Source organism: Schistocerca americana, chromosome 6 (assembly GCF_021461395.2).
Source record: "Schistocerca americana isolate TAMUIC-IGC-003095 chromosome 6, iqSchAmer2.1, whole genome shotgun sequence".
Classification (NCBI taxonomy): domain Eukaryota; kingdom Metazoa; phylum Arthropoda; class Insecta; order Orthoptera; family Acrididae; genus Schistocerca; species Schistocerca americana.
The window spans coordinates 612,271,417-612,292,508 of record NC_060124.1 but is presented as its reverse complement, the minus strand read 5'-3'; the positions used below and the strand labels follow the sequence as shown (position 1 = coordinate 612,292,508).

The following is a 21,092-nucleotide window of genomic DNA, read 5'->3' as shown; positions in this document are numbered from 1 at the left end:
CCCACAGGTAGATTTGACTACACACTTGCCCAAAGCGACTTCCCAGTGCCACCAGACACACTCAGGCGAATTAAGCCGTAATGCTAATGTACGTGGTTCAATTGGTTTGTTCATTATGTTGAACGCTCCTCCCAACAGCTCTGCATTGACAACAGTTTCCCCAAGCTGAAATAACATTCCACTTAGTTCCACAGTTTCTTGTTCAAGGTCAATTCTGGCATGATGTTGATGTAAGAAATCTACTCCTAGGATCATGTCGCAGTCCTCGCTTACCCATGGTACTACCTCCATGCATGCATTACATCGGACTTTCTCTATTCGAAAGTCAACTGTCACCGACCCCAAAGGCGTGACCTCCTTATCCCCTAATCCACGCATCCTATAGCGTGATGGGTCTAGCTTCCTTCGTCCCATTATATTCCTAGTAGACACTGACACTTGCGCCCCTGTGTCCAACAAAATCTTAAACTTTTTAGTTACTACGGATCCTACCACTGAACATTTCACCTCTGCATAAGTATTTGTAGCATTGAAATTAAACGGGAGCTCCCTTAGGAGGGTCTTGGGTCCCTCTGCCATTTATCGCTTGTCCACCTCTCCTATCTCCACTTCTCCATCCTCCCCACTGCCAATTCTCACCCATTTCTTTATTCCTTGGTGACTGGGTACATTGCCTCTGCACATGTCCCATACAACTACACTTAAAACATTTCACACCCACTGTAAACACTGTTTGCCTCTTGCGTACCCCTGTTGCCTCGTCTATTTCCTCACACTAAATTGCCAACTGAATGGCCGAATACACATCTTTCGGAGACCCTTCACGCACTTTCCGTGACATATGCGCCGGTCACCCTCTCAAAAATACATCAAGTGCCCTTTGTTCAGCTTCCTGCAACAGAACACTATTTGCTTCATTGCTCTGACTCAACTCGTAAGTATACTCATCATTTTCCCTTATCCTGTCCGCAAATTTCTCTGTCTCCCCCTGTCTCTTTGACGTTGTACTTAACCTCTATCTAAAATTCTGAGCGCTATTCTGTTTTTTGTACCTTTGTAAAAGCATTTCCTTTGACTGCTTAAACTGCCCTGCCTTCCTTAAGGTCTCAGAGCACCTTACATATGTTTTTGCTTCACCCATTAATCTAATCTTGGTTATATGTTACAACTGCTCATCAGACCAACCATAAATCACTGCTGAAGTCTCCAAGTATATATATATATATATATATATATATATATATATATATATATATATATATATATATATATATATATACTTGGACGGTAGGTTAGCAAATTTACACCTGTATTATATATTTTATTTAATATTGTACCACCCAACATTTCCTCACATTCTATCATCAGCGCTTTTGTTAGTGGAATTAATTTCGTATATATATTATAGAATGCACAATGACAGGGAACACATTGGCCAACATCATATTATAAGAGACAATAAAAAAATAAGTGCTTGCTTAAAAACCATGAATTGCAGGTCAAAATCGTGCCAGTACAATACATATAAGGGTCATACAACAGTACAAAAGAATTTAAGTACTTTCAGGTGTGAGCATTTGCTTTTGCTTTTGCTTTTCAACCAAGTTGGAAGATAGATGTTGCAAAACCCAATGCTTGCTGATTTGGTCTCTGCTGTGACAGCCACTTGTACAAAAAGTGATGGTGAAGATGACAGCACCTGAACTTACACCAAATTCTTTAAACGCAAGTACTCAGTATTTAGGTGAATAGCTTAGGAAGAAATAGACTTCAGTGTGAGGAAAAGCAAAAGCTGAAAACTGTAGTCTCAATGTTGGGGCGTATTTATGTAACACTACCAGAAAAAGAGTAATGGGAAGAACTTAGAGAAAGTGGAGCTGACAGGTAAGTTTCAGAATTCAGACAGTATGTAAGACAAATAAAAATTTTGGATGAAATTCTGCAGAGGAGCCAAGTCTCTGTATTGTTGGCAGTGTGATGCAAATTTTCTGTGTGTGTTACACACACAATTTTAAATTTTGCTGCAAAGTTTTAATTGTAGGACAAGAATTTTGCTATGCATCAAGGACATTGGTTATGGCCATAAAAAACACCATGGAGTACTTGTTTCATGTCATCCCGTTCCGCTAGCATGTTTCTTACATTCAAGGGCCAATTATTAATATTAAGATTAGATTCAGGTTTCGTCAGAAAGACCCAAAAATGAGATGATTCTCGTGTGTGTAGAACAAGTCAGAACATATATAATAAAAAACAAAACATCTGAATATAATACTTACTACCCTGATCATTTGTCAGGAAATCTGAAATTAGGAAGATAATAAACTCTCTCAAGAATAAAAGCTGTCATGGGATTGATGGCATTTCCAGCAGGATAATAAAAGCTTGTTCCCAAGAAATAAGTGAGATTTTTAGCCACATATGTAATAGCTCTCTGAAGCAGGGTATTTTCCCTGATAGATTGAAGTATGCCATTGTTATACCACTGCATAAAAAAGGGGATACGTCTGACATCAACAACTACCGCCCAATCTCTCTTCTGACTGCCTTATCCAAAATTCTTGAAAAAGTAATGTATTATAGAGTAGCTTCACACCTTTGTAAAAATAAAGTTTTAACAAAATGTCAGTTTGGTTTCCAGAAGGGTTTTTCAACGGAAAATGCTATATATACTTTCATTAATGAAATATTAAATCCTCTGAGTAACCGGAAGTCACCCACTGGGATTTTTTGTGATCTATCACAGGGTTTTGACTGTGTACTATATCATGGAATACTTCTAGATAAGCTCAAGTACTGTGGTATGAATGGGACAGTGCTCAAATGGTTTAAATCATACCTAACTGGAAGAGTGCAGAAAGTTGAAATAAACAGTTTACATAATATGCAAAAAACTGGCGATTTCTCAAACCGGGGAACAATCACGAATGGGGTGCCGCAAGGTTCAGTCTTGGGTCCTCCACTGTTCTTAATATATATTAATGACTTGCCATTCTATATTCACGAAGATGCAAAGCTGGTACTTTTTGCCGATGATACAAGTATAGCTATCACACCTGACAGACAAGAATTAACTGGTGAAATTTTAAATGATGTTTTTCAGAAAATCATTAAGTGGTTCTCTGCAAATGGGCTCTCATTAAATTTTGACAAAACACAGTATATACAGTTCCACACAGTAAATGGAATGATCCCATTAATAAATAGAGACTTCGATCAGAAATCGGTAGCTAAGGTGGAATATTCAAAATTTCTAGGTGTATGCATTGATGAGGGGTTGAACTGGAAAAAACACACTGAGGATCTGCTGAAACGTTTGAGTTCAGCTACTTATGCTATTAGGGTCATTGCAAATTTTGGCGATATACATCTGAGTAAATTAGCTTACCACGCCTATTTTCATTCTCTGCTTTCGTATGGCATCATATTCTGGGGTAACTCATCATTGAGTAAAAGTGTGTTTATTGCACAAAAGCGTGTAATCAGAATAATTGCTGGAGCTCATCCAAGATCATCCTGCAGCCACTTATTTAAAGAGCTAGAAATCTTCACTGTAGCCTCACAATATATATATTCACTTATGAAATTTGTTATTAACAATCCAAACGAATTCAAAAGTAATAGCAGTGTACATGGCTACAACACTAGGAGAAAGGATGACCTTCACTACTCAAGGTTAAATCTAACTTTGGCTCAGAAGGGGGTAAATTATGCTGCCACAAAAGTCTTTGGTCACTTACCTAATAGCATCAAAAGTCTGACAGACAGCCATACAGCATTTAAAAGGAAATTAAAAGAATTTCTTAATGGCAACTCCTTCTACTCATTAGATGAATTTTTGGATATAGTAAGTGGGTAATTCCCCAACCTCAAACAAAAAAAAAAAAAAAAAAAATAATCAGTCTCATGTAATATTTTGTCTAATGTAATATCTTGTATATACACCTTTTATTAACCTGACATGTTGCACATTATTACGAAGTGTCATATTCATAATCTATGGAACAAGTACTAATCTAATCTAATCTAATCTGTTGTCAAAATATTTGAATACATTAAACTAAACTGGAACTGCTAGTATTTACTGAATTAGTACATTGTCAGAATGAAAAACAGGTATGCACTTTATCCTACCAAAATACCTATTCTTGACTGTTGTGACCAAGTGCTGACAAACCTGTTTTTGGCATAGTGCAGGCTTTAATACTGCATGCAAGTACTTGTTCTTGGTAAATAAAGAAATGTCTGTGCAATGTGATGTATAAATGTTCATGTACTACCATAGTTGTATCAATTGACTTGTCCTGTATTACTTGTACACTGGTTGTATAATATTGATTACATATACAGGACCAAATATATAAAATAAAAATAACAGACATTAGGATACTGTAAGATGGGTTGGAATGACATTGACAAAATTATATATAAATGTTTAACAACAGGCAGCTCTAAGACGAAGAAAATCAACAGATCAATTTACTAACGCATTTGCAACAACCTTAGAACAGCTTCTATGACAGTAATTTGCAGTAAGTAAGTAAGGATCCATGTAAAATCACTGTAGCCATATGTTTACATAAACTGTGTATGATGACACAGATTATAAGCAAATACGTTTAAAGCGAAATAAATATTCTGTTCTATCTTAGAGCTTGTATGACTGGTTCAACTGAACTTTTAATGAAGTTGTAACACAACTAGAAAGAGAATAAGACTTAATGAACTTTTATCTGTTAGAGAATCTAGACGTTAAACACTTATACTGAATTGCTCATTTACAAGCGTAGACTAATTAGTGCCAAAAAGTTGAGCGGCTTTTAAGTGTAGCTGCCATCTTAGTACCAAATGTGAAACGTATGAGGCCAGCTGGTGCCAGTTTTCAGCACATATGGAATTCTCGTAGTAATGTTCGGCAAAGATGCATAAAAATAAGCTTTCATATGGAAGTCTTTGCTTTTTGTGAATGTTTGCGTGTGTGTTGTACTGTATGTGGAGGCGCGTACTGTTTGTGTTGTGGAAAGGTGATGAGTAAATGAGCCGAGTAAAATGTATTGGAGTGTTTCTTTTACGTTCAGCTAGCATCGAAAATAATACAGTACGATTTGCAAGGTACGTTGAAGAGCGGAATATAATGGCAGTTACAAATTATTTGGAACTATTGGTAATTACAACCATTACATTTTTCTTGCTGCGCTGTCATCGAGTTCATGCCATTCTTGGATATTAAGTGGCGTAGAGCTTAAAAGTCTTCGTTTTTCGGCCGCAAAGTCACACTTAGCAAAGTTATCAAATACACATATGGTATAATAATAAATCTTGCTGTGCTTCGTTTTGGCTATGCGCTCGGTACATGGATGTGATTTACTTATGTCTTTGCTGTGTTTGCTGGAAAATTACAGATTGCCGTTGAGCTATATTATTTGGATTTGACTTTTACCGGCGGTAAACGAAAGAACGACCACGTGTGTCCTGTACGTGGACTAGGTGCTTTAATTTCATAATATTGTTCCCTCTGCGAAATTGTCGAGAAATGAAAAAGATTCAAGTAGTATTCATAATCATCCCTAGAAATTGTTGGAAATGCGCGAAAGAGGGTTCGTTCCATGTGAAGCGACCTACATTTAAACAAGGTCCTCACTCGACCCTTCCCAATTTGATGAAATGGTTACTGTATGGATTTTACAGTAAGCCACATCAAATTGCATATTGATAATTTGTATGCTGCAGCCACTAGCCATGCATTTGTAAAGGCTAGTTTTTGTTGTTGTGACGGATATGAATGACTTTCTGATCGTTATTTTTTGGTCATGTCCAGCCAGCTACCATGTTACAAAGCTTTACGTGTTATCCATGATTAAAGTCAATTCAAAATACTTATTCCTCTATTTTGTCTGGTTTTCAAAAGACTATATCTTACAGAACTTATCTCAGATATGACTTTTTTATACCGTGAAAAGAGATCATTTTGCTTATCAGAAAAAGGGTAAGTGTGATTCCTTTTTGAGACAGACCAGTTCAAAAAATGAAATGTTATAAAATATGCTTTGGTTGATATGAACAAAGAGAGAGAGGAATTTTTGAGTATGTACATTTGAAAATGATGTAAAATATGTAATGTTATTAGTTCTGTTTCTCTTGAAATGAAAATTAATATGACCAACTTTTAATTTTTAGAAATATTTATCTGTTCATTTGGATTGTTTCGTGCTATTCTGGAATCCATCTAACTCGATGGATGTTCAGATTAACATTTCAACACGCTGTATCAAGACTGAGCTAATGAATTTTTATGTTAAGAAAAACTGAGACTCTAATAAAAGGGTAACACATTTTATATCATATTGCATATTCAAAAAGGCCACGTATCCTTGGTTCGTAATAATGGTGAAGACATTTTTTGTAACTTCATTATTATTTTTGAACTGATTTATCTCAAAATGAAATAAACTTTTTTTGATCAAACAAACTGTCTTTTTAATAGAACACAGAAAAACCGAATCTGAAATGGCTTCATTGAGATACATCCTTCTTTTTTTTTTTTAAAAAAAAAAAAAAAAAGAGAGAGAGAGAAAATAAATTAAATATTTTGAATCAACTTAAAGTTCATAACTCATTAATTATTTGAAACATCAAGATGCCACTTGCAGAGTTTTATGACAAGCTGGCTGACTGAAAATGAGGGGAAAAAATCAGCACCAGAAAGTCATTCTATCGTAAACTGAGTGAGGTGGCACAGTGGTAAGCGTACTGGACTCGTGTTCAGGAGGATAATAGTTCAAACCCACCATCCTGGTTCAGGTTCCATAATTTCTCCAAATCACTTCAGGCAAATGCCGACTTCCTTGCCCAGGCAAATGCCGGGATGGTTCCTTAGAAAGGGCACAGCTGACTTGCTTGATCATCCTTCTCTAATCCGATTGGACCGATGGTCACATTGTTTGGTTCCCTCCCCTAAATCAGTATCTAAAATGTAAGTGGAATCACCAAGTTTCAGCATGGGTTCACATCAACAGGAGCATTAAAGTACACTTCCTGATTTATTCATATGTCTCAATATGCAAAAGCTAGCCTTTACAAAGCATAGCAAGTGGCCACACCACACCATTTATAAAGCTGCAATTTGGTGTGGCTGCATGTAAAATCCAACCACTAAAAATTTCATCAACATTGTGAAGAGTCAAGTGGGGACCTTGTTTAAATTGAGACCACTTGACATGGAATGAGCCACGGGGATTGCTGGGTGAAGTCGGTTTGCTGTTTGGGTAGTGAAAAGTGATGAGTTTGAACTCATGTCGTAGCTGAGGAACTAAATTGTACAGGAAAGCCAGAAAATTAGGATGGTTGTCAAAGAATTGATTGTTGTGTTTGACAATATTTTATGTAAATTACTTTGATGACCTGGTGTGCGTGAGGAATAATGTGGGTATTACTGATGTCAACAGCAAGTATTGTGAGAGAGGGGAACTTGGTTTCCAAATGAGACACACAGTGCATACCGTCAACATTTGAACTAATGTACAGATATTTTCAGTGTGTTACGAACACAAAGGTAAATAAGAGTAAGAAATGAAGCAAAGTGTAATTAACCTGTGATTCCTTGTTCCTTGGCAGGGCTCCTCCCCCTATCCCTCCTCCCCAAATCATTAACAGTCTGTTCTGACAAGTGTATGGTATACCTAACAGTGTATGGTGTACCTATTTCAAAGACAGAGTAGCTTTGCCCTTCCAAGCTGTTTGCTGTCTATGATAAAATAAGAATGTAATTGGCAAACCTCTAAATTTCAAGCCATCCGTCAATGGAGTTGACACATGTGAGATAAAAGTACACGATCTTATTAAAGTTTATTTCATAGTTTGAGCTAGTGGAAACGTAATGAATGTTCTCAGTAATTTTAGTTCATTAGAAGTGGTGTAAAATGCCACTTAATGAACATCTGGCAATATGAGAGAGAGATTGCTACTCACCCTATAGCAGGGATGGTGGGTTGCAGATGGGCAAGATGAAAATACTGCCAGACAAGTAAGGTTTTGGCCAAAAAAGGCTTACATCTGAAACAAACACACACACACACACACACACGCACAAATGCCACTCACATACAGAGGTGTACAAATTCCCCTTGCAGCCTGCTTGCCCCTAGCTCCTCTGCAACCATTCATGCAGGTCAGCCTGCCGCGACGTAAACACAAGAGTACGCATGTACTGAGGCATAGTGGGTAATGCGACCGACTTGGGCTCCCGCAAGCCCGGGCTACCTGGGTTCCCGCAGGCCTGCCAAGCTTCACGGGACCCGCTCAGCTTGCTGCGCCTGACAACAGGTTGCGCTGTCATGCTACCGTGACTAGAGTAGCCAGGTAGTTAGCCTGCAGTACATTTATCGCAACGGTGTGGGCAGCACAATGAATAGGTCGGACTTTAGTGAGATTGAAAAAAAATTGACAACTGGCGAATACATGCTGGTAACGAAACAGAGCACAAGTGCCCCATAGGAAACGTTTTCGTGTGTTTATGAGGCCGCTTCAAATAAATCGGTAGGTGTGTCTCAATGCAAACTATGGTTCAAATGGCTCTGAGCACTATGGGACTCAACTGCTGTGGTCATCAGTCCCCTAGAACTTAGAACTACTTAAACCTAACTATCCTAAGGACATCACACACATCCATGCCTGAGGCAGGATTCGAACCTGCAACCGTAGCAGTCGCACGGTTCAGGACTGCGCGCCTAGAACCGCGAGACGCAAACTATGTAAAAAGCTCTTAAGTACTTATTTAGGAACCTCAAGTATGTTACGACATGTCTGCAAATTTGACAAGCAGTTCCCTCACTCCGGAAATTTCTTGAAAGAGGACAAAGATTTAGTGGCCGAAAATGGCGTCGAAATGTGTGCTAAGGACCTGAGACCATTTAGCAGTATAGAGGGAGAAGGATTTCATGGTAACCCGCAAACGATGTCAAAATCTTTTGTAAGGTACTCTTTTCCATGCACTGTCCGAAATATTATGTAGACAGTAATGTTCCTCTGTTCAAGTGTGCAAAATTTCTTCAAGATCGGAATAGAACTGTAGGTTGGTGTAGAAGTGTGTAATTAAAGTACCCTCCGCCATGTACCATTCAGAATTTTAAGCAGACAGCCCCCTTCATCCTCTTTGAATATCAAGTATGCCAAATTTCATCAAGATCGGAATAAAAACGTACAATTTGTCGAATTCCGTTAGGTAAAGTAACCTCTGCCATGCACCCTACAAAATTTTAAGTAGACTGTGACCTTCCTCTTGGTTTCAAGGTATAGTATGCAAAATTTCATCAAGATTGTATGCAATACAAACACACGGACACAATGAAAACACACTTTCAGTTTTTCTCAAATTTTCCAATTTTTCGGTCGATTTTCGAAAAATTTTATTTCATAAATACCTTGTCCTGAGAATTACGAACACAGCAAAAAAAAAAATTGCCGAATTGGTCCAGCCGTTCTCGAGTTTTACGCTTATCAACGCATTTGGCAATTCATTTTTATTTACATAGATAATAAGCCCGAAATATACGCGTAAAGGAAGAATGTACAAATAAAACCCAATATTTTTTGACCTGAAATTAATATATATATAATGTTAGGGTTTGTCTTTTGGTGCTCAGGTAAAATAAAAACTTTTAATTAACGTTCATAGTACGACAATGAAGCGCGCAGACTAAACGGCTGCGTAGCGCAGCTCGGCAGTAACATGGGAAGGCAAACAAGTTTCCCGCAGCCTGCCCAGGTTGGGTTGTGCTTGGCTTGGCTGGGAGTGAAGCAGCCTGCCCGTTCTGTTGACAACGCGCGGCGGCCTGCCCGCCTGGCCACCGGGCAAGCATTGGCGGGTTAAAAGCGGAACATGTACACCTCTACTCACATACACATGACCACAGTCTCTGGCTGCTGAGAACAAGTGGTGTGTGTGTGTGTGTGTGTGTGTGTGTGTGTGTGTGTGTGTAGTTCGGATGCAGGCCTTTTTGGCTGAAAGCTTACTTGTTTGACAATCTCTTTATTGCGACTCACCTTCCCCACTACATTGTGAGTAGCAATGTATCCTTTTCATAATTTTGTTGTTATTCTATCCTGCGTTTTCCATTGCTTGATTATTCCATATTTTCTCTAACTCGTAGCTTTCTGCCTGATAGACAGGAGTGTATGAGGCACATGAAATACAGCTTCTCTTTCCATAACATTTTATTTGTTTAACAAATTTAATTTTAATTGTGATGTAGATATTACAGTACCAAAATGGGCAACATAAAAAGACGTGTGGAGGACATAATAAAATCAGCAGAAGACAAGAGGCTATACAGAGGTCTTGTCTTGCAGAATGAAATGAAAGTGTTGTTAATAAGTGATCCAACAACTGATAAGTCTGCTGCTGCTCTCGATGTCAATGTAGGTAAGGTAAATTTTTAAACAACTATATAAAACATATATTTTTTAAATTTGGCAGTAAATGTATTGTTTTTGTAAATTATTGGATATTTAAATGGAACATACACAACATGCAGCTGTAACAAAATGTCTTTTATTTCCCTCTAGGTCACATGAGTGATCCAGACCATCTCCCTGGTCTTGCCCACTTCTGTGAGCATATGCTCTTCCTTGGAACAGAAAAATATCCATCAGAAAATGAGTACAGCAAATATCTTTCCGAACATGGGGGAGGATCAAATGCATGCACATTTTCTGACCATACAACTTACTACTTTGACGTGGTACCGGAATTTTTGCCTGGTGCTCTGGACAGGTATGGCTTTCCTTTATTTCCAATACTTCACTATTTGTTACTGTTTTAGTTTTGTGGATGGTGGACTGGTAGGAAATTTAGGCAACAGTATCATAGAGTATGTATTTACATACAGTCATCTCTGGGCACTGAGACCGAACTCAGGGCTTAGTGCCCTGATCTGTTGTTATTTCATCTTGGATTTTCCAATGTTGGATGCTTAAAAACGTTGTACAGCGAGCCTCATCCAGAGTGTACCGATTTGTTTCTATTACTGGCACCTGTAAGTCATTTACATTTATTTGGGATTGTATAATATGAGTTTTTGGAAGATAAAGAGTTACAGTAAAACACCTTTTTAGCGACTCACTGGGTACCCAGGTATTTTTTCCTTAAGTAGATGTTTTCATTAAATGGGGTTTTTGCCTAGGTACATGGAAGGAGTGACTGAATTGTGATTGAAGCATGTTTAGGTGATGAAAGATCTATTTAGTTACGAACTTACCAATAATCTACGATAAATTTAAAGACAGCCTACACGTATATCACACTTTTTGCAGAACGCATTTCTTACTTCTTAAAAACAAGCAAGAATTGTTCATTTTCTCCTTCCAGCATACAGTAATGATAGAAGTTGTTGCTCCAGTTGGTTGATGTTTGTTATAATTGACTTGCCGACATTAAATGATGAAAAGTAGTTCCTGACATTATCCAGCCCTTGTACAGCAGCTGCAACAGCCTACTCCTCCTCCTCCTCCTCCTCCTCCTCCTCCTCCTCCTGTCCTCCTTTGTGGTTGTTGCCACCACCACTTCCTACCTCACTGTGTTCTTTCACTAGAATTTCACATATCTCACTCGCTTTCATATTGAGTGTAGAAGTCAAAACATCATCGCAAGAAACAGAGTCAATGTATTATCACATCTTCAGGAACATCTGTGATTCTACTAAGTTCTTCTCATGGAATAATGTCACCTTCATTGGCAGCCAATGTACCACAACCAGCCTTTTCAAAAGAATTTAACACAGTCTGATGCATTACACAGTTCCATGCAGCAACAAACGTGTGGCCTGAAAAATGTTAAGCCTCATCACATCCTTCCTCTTGAGGAATGTAATAGATTTCTAGATGACTGCTACCACGCATTTTGCTTTAACAGAGAGTATTGTACCCAGGTCTAAAGGCTGATATGTGCAGTTTGGTGGAAGAAACACAACATTAATATTTCTCAGAAATAATGCTTCCTTTGGATGTATAGGGCAGCTGTCGATCATAAGTAATATTTTTCTAGCTGCTGCACCCATATTGACATCTAAATGCCTGAGAAATCTTGTAAAGATTTCTGATGTCATCCAGGCATTGGTGTTGTACTCGTAAGAATATGGTGGTGTCTGTTTTTAAAATGCCTGGGAGTTTTACATTTCCCTATTATCAGTGGTGGTAACTTCTCACACCCTTCACCATGCACACACAATAGCGCAGTCATTCTTTCTTTACTTATCTCCAAGTTACTTTTCTCCATTAACAGAATAAGTTTTCACAGGAAGTAAATTGTAACAAATTCCTGTTTCACGTGCATAACCCTCTATTAATTTCAGAAATGTAGTGTTCTTCCAGATGTTTACTTTTCTACTATCACAGACTCTCTCTTTTCACTTACACTGTGGAACGAGAGATTGTGTTGTTTCTTAAAATGATCTAACCACCCGTTTGATGCACAGAAATTTTTGACACTGATCTTCATGACCTTTTCTTGAGCTTTCTCTTGTAGAATCGTTCTGCTTAAAGAAATGCTGCCACTTGTTATCCCTTGAAACAATTTTAAAAGAATAGTTTGCACATCACTGAACACTGAAATGCGAATGTTCTTTCTTTTGCAGTCAGAGGAACCACTAGCTTTGGCATTTAACAATGTTTCATTGTTTTTGAGAATGCCGCACATTGAAAGGCCAGTTTGAGGCTTTTTTCCGTGTCCAGAGCTTCTATGTTAAGATTATCTTCAACATCGTGAATGATCGTCAGCGTCTGCTCAGCCATAAACTTCCTAAGTGTGCATGCCATAACTCCACAAAAGTATAAAACTTATAAATTCAACTATAACAAAGACAATGCTTCACAGCTCATGCTTTGATTATAACATCAGATCATGTGACCAGAGCCGCACGATAGGCAGGGCAGAAATTGCTCTCTGATTCGTTTGACACTTTTTTCAGTATTGCTACAATGGAATTTGATCTAGATACATGTCAACTGAAAGAACCGATTACCATATAGTGTCATTACATGACATGAAGTGCAACAAGTGTGAAACTGAAATAAATCAGAAACTTACTTGGACATGTTAGGAATTGTGTAAAAACTGGACTTTAATTTGCAGAATGTGTCTGGTTTACTCCTTAAAAACAGACGCTTTCTTGAAGTAATTTTTGGTGAAAGCAGGGAAGGATTACATTGTTCTTATGGGATTTTCACCAGGATCGAGGGAAATGTTTGTCAAAAGTGGCATTTCTTCAAAAATGGCTTCTTTATTTTGTGGTTTCACTGGGTAAGCGTATTCCATTATTCTCCTGGCTTTGTCTGGTATGGATGTTTCGGAGACCTTTAGCAATATATATGTATCATCAGCAAACGTTACAGTGTTCTGAAGAGCCCTCCAGTGTAGTGGATGAATCACTTAAGTAGATGAAGAGCAGGTGCATACCAGGCATCAAACCACAGTTAATGTTTCTTGACTCTAAACTTAGTCATATTTTTGTAACATCATTTGTTAATGTGACTCTTTGTATTCTACTGTTAATATGTGACCCACAAAGTAACAATCAAAGTCATTGGCAATATCAGAAATAGGCAAACATGCTAATTTTTATTGTTTAGTTCTACTAAGTTCATGAGATTGCATATTGCCTCCTAGTAGACAAGCCTTCACAGAATCCAAACTAAGCTCAGAGGTTATTCTCAGAAAGATAGTTCAGTATACTGTTCTAAGTTACCCTCTCAAAAGTTTTGAGACAGTAGGAAGGAGGGAGACGGGACTATAATTAGAGGTTAGTTGCTTATCCCCTCTTTATAAATGGGTATTAGTATTGCATATCTCAGTCATAAGTGTTGCACTTTGACACTGATTAGTTGTTATGGTAACTCGTGGCTGCGACGACCAATTCAGCACAAGTTTTTAGTACTTTGGCTGAGGTATCATCACAAGAAAAAGAGTTACTACTTTTTAGTGATTTAACACATTGACATCTATGTGATTACTCTGCTAGTCACCATAAAGTGCCTGACAGAGGGTTCAGTGAACCACCTTCAAGCTGTCTCTCTACCGTTCCCGTCTTGAACAGTGTGGGAAAAATGAGCACTTAAATTTTTCTGTGCGAGCCCTGATTTCTCTTATTTTATCATGATGATCATTTCTCCCTATGTAGGTGGGCGCCAACAGAATGTTTTTGCAATCCGAGGAGAAAACTGGTGATTGAATGTTCATGAGGAGATCCTGTTGCAACAAAAAACGCCTTTGTTTTAATGATTACCACTCCAATTCCCGTATCATGTCTGTGGCACTCTCTCTCCTATTTCGCGAAAATACAAAACTAACTGCAGTACTCCAGAATAGGGCAGACAAACGTGGTGTAAGCAGTCTCTCCATTAGACCTGCTGCACCTTTTAAGTGTTCTGCCAATGAACTGCAGTCTTTGGTTTGCTCTACCCACAACACTATCTATGTGATTGTTCCAGTTTAGGTTATTTGTAATTGTAATCTCTAAGAATTTAGTCGAATTTACAGCATTCAGGCTTGTGTGACTTATCGCATAATTGAAATTTAGCAGATTTCTTTTGGTACTCATGTGAATAACTGCACACTTCCCTTTATTCAGGGTCAATTGCCACTTTTTGCACCATACAGATATCATATTGAAATCATTTTGCAATTTGTTTTGGTCATCTGATGGTGTTACAAGATTGTAAATGACAGCATCGTCTGCAAACAATCTTAAAGGGCTCCTCAGATTGTCTCCTATGTCGTTAATATAGATCAAGAACAATAGAGGGCCTATGACACTTCCTTGAGGAATGCTGGATATTGATTCTGTTTTACTAGATGACTTTCTGTCTATTACTATGAACTGTAATTTTTCTGACAGGAAATCACGGATCCAGTCACACAACTGAGGTGATATTCCCCAGGCGTGCAGTTCGATTAGAAGACACTTGTGAGGAATTGTGTTGAAAGCTTTCTGGAAATCTACAACTATGGAATCAATTTGACATCCCCTGTTTATAGCACTCATTACTTCATGAGTATAATTGTGTTTCACAAGAACAATATTTTCTGAATCTATGCTGACTGTGTGTCAATAAATTAGTTTCTTTGAGGTAATTCATAATGTATGAACACAATATGTTCCAAAACCCTACAGCAAATCGACAGTAGTGATATGGGCCTGTAATTCAGTGGATTACTCCTATTTCCCTTTTGGGGTATTGGTGCGACTTCAGCAATTTATCTGTCTTTAGGTGCGGATCTGTCTGTGAGCGAGCGGTTGTGTATAATTGCTAAATATAGAGCTATTGTATCAGCATACTCTGAGAGGAACCTGACTGGTATACAAGCTGTACCGGAGGCCGTGGCTTCATTAATTGAGTTAAGTTGCTTTGCTACACTGAGGATATCTACCTCTTATGTTTCTCAACTTGGCAATTGTTCTTGATTGGAATTCAGGAGTATTTACTTTGTCTTCTTTGGTGAAGGAGTTTCGAAAAACCGTGTTTAATAACTCTGCATTTGTGGTACTGTCATCAGTGACTTCACCGTTGTTATTGCGCAGTGAATGTATTGATTGCGTCTCGCCACTGGTGTGCTTTATGTATGACCAGAATCTCTATGGATTTCCTGCCAGGTTCCGAGCCAGAGTTTCATTGTGGAAATTATTAAAAGCATCTTGCATTGATGTACACGCAGTCTTTTGAACTTCTACAAAACTTTGCCAATCTTGGGGATTTTGCGTTCTTTTAAATTTTGCATGCTTGTTTCTTTGCTTGTAAAATTGCGATCTGACCCGTTTTGTGTGCCATTGGGGATCAGTACCATCAGTTACTAATTTATGTGGTATGTACTGTAGCATTACATGGCTAATCGTCCTTGTAGCCCTCGAAATCTTTAAGAAATAATCTTGTGGGGATGTTCATTACAGTCGGCTATACCTTGTCACATGAGAGTAGGAGAGTCAAAACTGGTAGTAACTCATGTCGTCATCTCAAGTCGAGATTTTTTTGTTAGAAGGATCATACTTTCCGAGTTGCTCGAGTGCGCAGACAAGTTGTAGTCGAGTGCAGGTCCTCTGTAATTTTTATGAATGGATAGAACTGGTAATTCACAACCCGGAGTTGGTTTACAAAATATTCTAGGAACCACGGCCAAACTTTGTTACAAACAAACTGCGTGCAGACTTTGAAATATCGGGACGAAATTTGAGATACGTGGTGGATTAAATGACACTGACCATGATTTATCGATATTAACTTTATAATAATTATAAAAAAAATTATCGGAAGGGATAGTAAGTGTTCTTGATGCTTAAAGCAAGTGTGAGTTGATTTACTGTTTGAATAAAACAGATATTAACCACAAAATAGTCAGCTAGTTGATTTGTTGCTTAGCAACCCATAAACAGATTGTGATAGAATTACAGGAATGATCATTTCAATCATTAGTGACCACTACACACACACACCAGAAAACTAACTACTCTCGTTGTGAGTGACATTTGTAACCGATTAGTTTTGTTTCAGCTCCTTGGGATCAATAAACTTCATCCAAAGTTGAAACCTTACAAACGGTGTCGTGTTCCTTCAGTTTGGTAGAACGATAGACATTATAGTCAACACTACTATTTACTTTTTTTTTTCAAAAAGAGAACACTTACCTTTTTCTTTTAGAGGAATGTTTCTGCTTCAGTCCTCAATCTTCTCAAAATGGAGATAAGGGTGGCACTCACACATAGCGTTATATCATCGTGATCAACCACACACGTGTCCCCTTTCTCCCCCTCTTTTTGTGTTGAAAACCCTGAGATATAGCTACAGTACGAAGAAGGAAGAGAGGGCCAAAAAGGGGAGGTCACAGTATCTCTCAATTGCCATCGATACTATTTCTTTGAAATAATTCCACATCTTTTCTATGCTTACATGCTCAGAATGGAAGTCGTGGGGACTGTGTCTTAAAAAGATGTTAAGAGCATTTTTATCAGCTTTTTTGTGATCTCTGTAAAAGAAGAGTTTTCAAATCTGGTGTCTGGTAGTCGACCATTTTTTGTCTCCATGTTTTATTCTACTGTAAGGAAGAAATTAATTTAGTAGCCCATGATGTGAAATTCATGTTATCTGACTCATTATCATTGTCATCTGAGGGTTTCATATGAGTCGCCTTCCTTTGTTTCATACGTGATAGTGCTCCAAATTGTTCTTGCCTTGTTCATGAAATTTTGAATTTTTGTGTATACTACAGTGCTGTTTGTCGAGCATTTTTTACTTTGAATAGAACTAATCATCTGTATTAAACACCCTCTTTCTAGCAGCAACATTATTTGATCACTGATGGTAGCCACCCTTTTTCTTGCTTTCCACTGTAATTTTCAGTGTAAATGGAAACTTGATTCAATATTTTATCAGAATATTTTAGGAAAAAATTAAATTTCTCATCTGGTGTGTGTCCTTGACAAACATTGTTCATCTAGTAAATTCTCTTTGAATTGTGCCTGAGTCGACAGTTTCAATTCAGCAGAAATGTAATTTCACCTTCTTAGCTAGAGCTTGCTGTTAGAAATATTTCGCTGCCATTTGACCATCGATGTCAGATAAGTCCTTTATCATGAGAAAACATCTATTTTATTAAAGTCAGAATGATGGAAAAGATAAATTGATACTCACAATGTAGTGGAAATGTTGTCGCAGATGGGCACAACAAAAAGACTACTAATCAAGTAAGCTTTCCGCCAAAAGGCCTTCTTCTGAACACAAACACACATCCCCCTGTGGATCTGCGGGTTATAATAGGCCCAAGGTATTCCAGCCTGTAGTAAGAGGCGACTAAAAGGAGTCTCTCACGTTTCGGCCTTTATGCGATGGTCCCCTGTAGGGTTTGACCTCCATTTTTCAAAATTTTCCTGAAGAGCGAGCCAGATGGGGAAGGGCTCCTTGCATGATGCATCATGCATTGAGACATGGCATCCTTCGTCAAAGTGGATCTGCACTTCTGCTCATTCTCCAACTGTTAGTGAAGTCACCCTCTTGGGTGCATATTTTTCCATCAACTGTGCAGTATCGTTTTCTATGCCGATGATGATAATGGACTTGTTTTCTTGGTTGCACCTGACATACAGCATGGTAGCCAGTGCGTTGTGGTGGGACCGCCAAGTACCCTGTTGGTTGTAGCTCCCTGACCACACAGGGATCGTTCTGCTGATGCCTGCACCATTAACTCTCCACATACAGCAAGGAGTAGATGCCTGTCATTCTGGGGCATCAGGGCTCCTAGCAATGGCCATCCTGCTAGGTGGCCTTTGCTGCAGCTGGGTGGCGCCCGTGGGGAAGGGCCACTGGTCGGAGAGGGTGGCATCAGGGCAGATGACATGCGATGAAGTGTAGTAAATCATCTATTGCTGGTGATGAAACACCAGCAGTCTCTTAAGCATTCATGTGCTCAATTCAACGCACAGAAGTATGACCCCAAATCATTCCCCTCCGTGGCCACACCTTAGGAGGAATGTCAGGCTGAAGATAGCAGTGGCTCTTACTCGCCCCACTACCTTGTATGTTCGAGAGCTGATGGGGAATTTTTCATGACGATACAGCCTCAGATTTTTGTTGAGCCCTTAGAGGACAAGTTTGGGGAGGTGGAGTGCTTGTCCAAAATGAGATCTGGGCCAGTCTTGATCAAAACAGGATCCTCTGCCCAGTCTACATCTACATCTACATTTATACTCCGCAAGCCACCCAACGGTGTGTGGCGGAGGGCACTTTACGTGCCACTGTTATTACCTCCCTTTCCTGTTCGCGTATGGTTCGCGGGAAGAACGACTGCCGGAAAGCCTCCGTGCGTGCTCAAATCTCATTTTACATTCATGATCTCCTCGGGAGGTATAAGTAGGGGGAAGCAATATATTCGATACCTCATCCAGAAACGCACCCTCTCGAAACCTGGACAGCAAGCTACACCGCGATGCAGAGCACCTCTCTTGCAGAGTCTGCCACTTGAGTTTGATAAACATCTCAGTAACGCTATCACGCTTACCAAATAACCCTGTGATGAAAAGCGCCGCACTTCTATGGATCTTCTCTATCTCCTCCGTCAACCCGATCTGGCACGAATCCCACACTGATGAGCAATACTCAAGTATAGGTCGAACGAGTGTTTTGTAAGCCACCTCCTTTGTTGATGGACTACATTTTCTAAGTACTCTCCCAATGAATCTCAACCTGGTACCCGCCTTACCAACAATTAATTTTATATGATCATTCCACTTCAAATCATTCCACACGCATACTCCCAGATATTTTACAGAAGAAAGTTCTACCAGTGTTTGTTCCGGTATCATATAATCATACAATAAAGGATCCTTGTTTCTATATATTCGCGATACATTACATTTGTATGTTGTATTTGTTAAGGGTCAGTTGCCACTCCCTGCACCATGTGCCTATCCGCTGCAGATCTTTCTGCATTTCGCTGCAATTTTCTAATGCTGCAACTTCTCTGTATACTACAGCATCATCCGCGAAAAGCCGCATGGAATTTCCGATAATATCTACTAGGTCATTTATACATATTGTGAAAAGCAATGGTCCCATAACACTCCCGTGTGGCACGCCAGAGGTTACTTTAACGTCTGTAGACGTCTCTCCATTGAGAACAACATGCTGTGTTCTGTTTGCTAAAAACTCTCCAATCCAGCTACACAGTTGGTCTAATATTCCGTAGGGTCTTACTTTGTTTATCAGACGACAGTGCGGAACTGTATCGAACGCCTTCCGGAAGTCAAGGAAAATGGCATCTACCTGGGAGCTTGTATCTAATACTTTCTGGATCTCATGAACAAATAAAGCGAGTTGGTTCTCACACGATTGCTGTTTCTGGAATCCATGTTGATTCCTACAGAGTAGATTCTGGGTTTCCAGAAATGACATGATACACGAGCAGAAAACATGTTCTAAAATTCTGTGACAGATCTACGTCAGAGATATAGGTCTATAGTTTTGTGCATCTGCTTGACGACCCTTCTTGAAGGCTGGGACTACCTGTGCTCTTTTCCAATCATTTGGAACCTTCCGTTCCTCTAGAAACTTGCGGTATACGGCTGTTAGAAGGGGGGCAAGTTCTTTCGTGTACTCTGTGTAGAATCGAATTGGTATCCCGTCAGGTCCAGTGGACTTTCCTCTGTTGAGTGATTTCAGCTGCTTTTCTATTCCTTGGACACTTACTTCGATGTCAGCCATGTCACGGGCATTACTCGCTTGGGCAAAGCTGGGGATGTTTCTCTAACAATCACGCCTCATAAGAGCTTAAATATGGTCCAGGGTATCATATTTCGCAGGAACCTTCTTTTGCAGTCTGACGATGAGCTGTGCACCAATTTAAAACGGCGAGATGTTCATATCGTTCAGCAGGCCCACCGGGGTCCGAGAGATAATCAGGTTGCCGCCGGTGCCTTCGTCTTGGCCTTCAAGGGTGATACATTACCCGAGAAGTTCAAGGTGATGGTCTGCCGCTGTGATGTAAAGCCCTATATCCCTCCCCCAATGTGGTGCTTTAAATGCTGGAAGTTCAGCCATATGTCTTCCAGTGTCACATGTCGAGATTGCGGATGCCCGTCACATCCCAATACTCCATGTGCCCCACTTCCCATCTGTGTTAACTGTGGAGAGCACCATTCGCCTTGTTCACCTGACTGCAGCATTCTCCAAAAAGAAAGGAAAATGTTGAAGTACAAGACGCTAGACTGACTGACTTACACTGAGGCTAAGAGGAAATCTGAATGCGTACATCCTGTATGTATGACATTGTCTTACACTGCCGCTACAACAGTTCTAGCCCGAGTCACCTCTCAGAGCCAGAAGACTACACCTGCCCCCTTGATGGTGGGGGGCGGGAGGGGGGGGGCACTCCCCTCTGTTGCTCCTGCATCACCACCTACTTCGGGAGCAACACTCCCCCTCCCTCCCTCTGCCAACCATCGGGGATATCACTCCCCATTTCTGCACTGGAGAAGCGTAAGTCTTCTTCGGCTCCTCTCGCTAGGAAGGGGTCCGTTGGGTCACTCCCTTCCAAGGTTTCTGCTAGTGGGAAAGAT

General features: G+C 39.5%; 1 protein-coding gene across 1 annotated transcript in view; it reads left to right on the top strand.

The window, feature by feature from the left end:
- Positions 1-4,958: 4,958 nt before the first annotated feature.
- The window catches only part of LOC124619389 (insulin-degrading enzyme), a 189,879-nt gene continuing 173,745 nt past the window's right edge, over positions 4,959-21,092 (top strand). The window contains 3 exon segments of the mRNA XM_047145736.1: positions 4,959-5,112; positions 10,251-10,420; positions 10,564-10,771. Coding sequence (XP_047001692.1) covers positions 5,036-5,112; positions 10,251-10,420; positions 10,564-10,771 — 455 coding nt within the window. The 5' untranslated portion in view covers positions 4,959-5,035.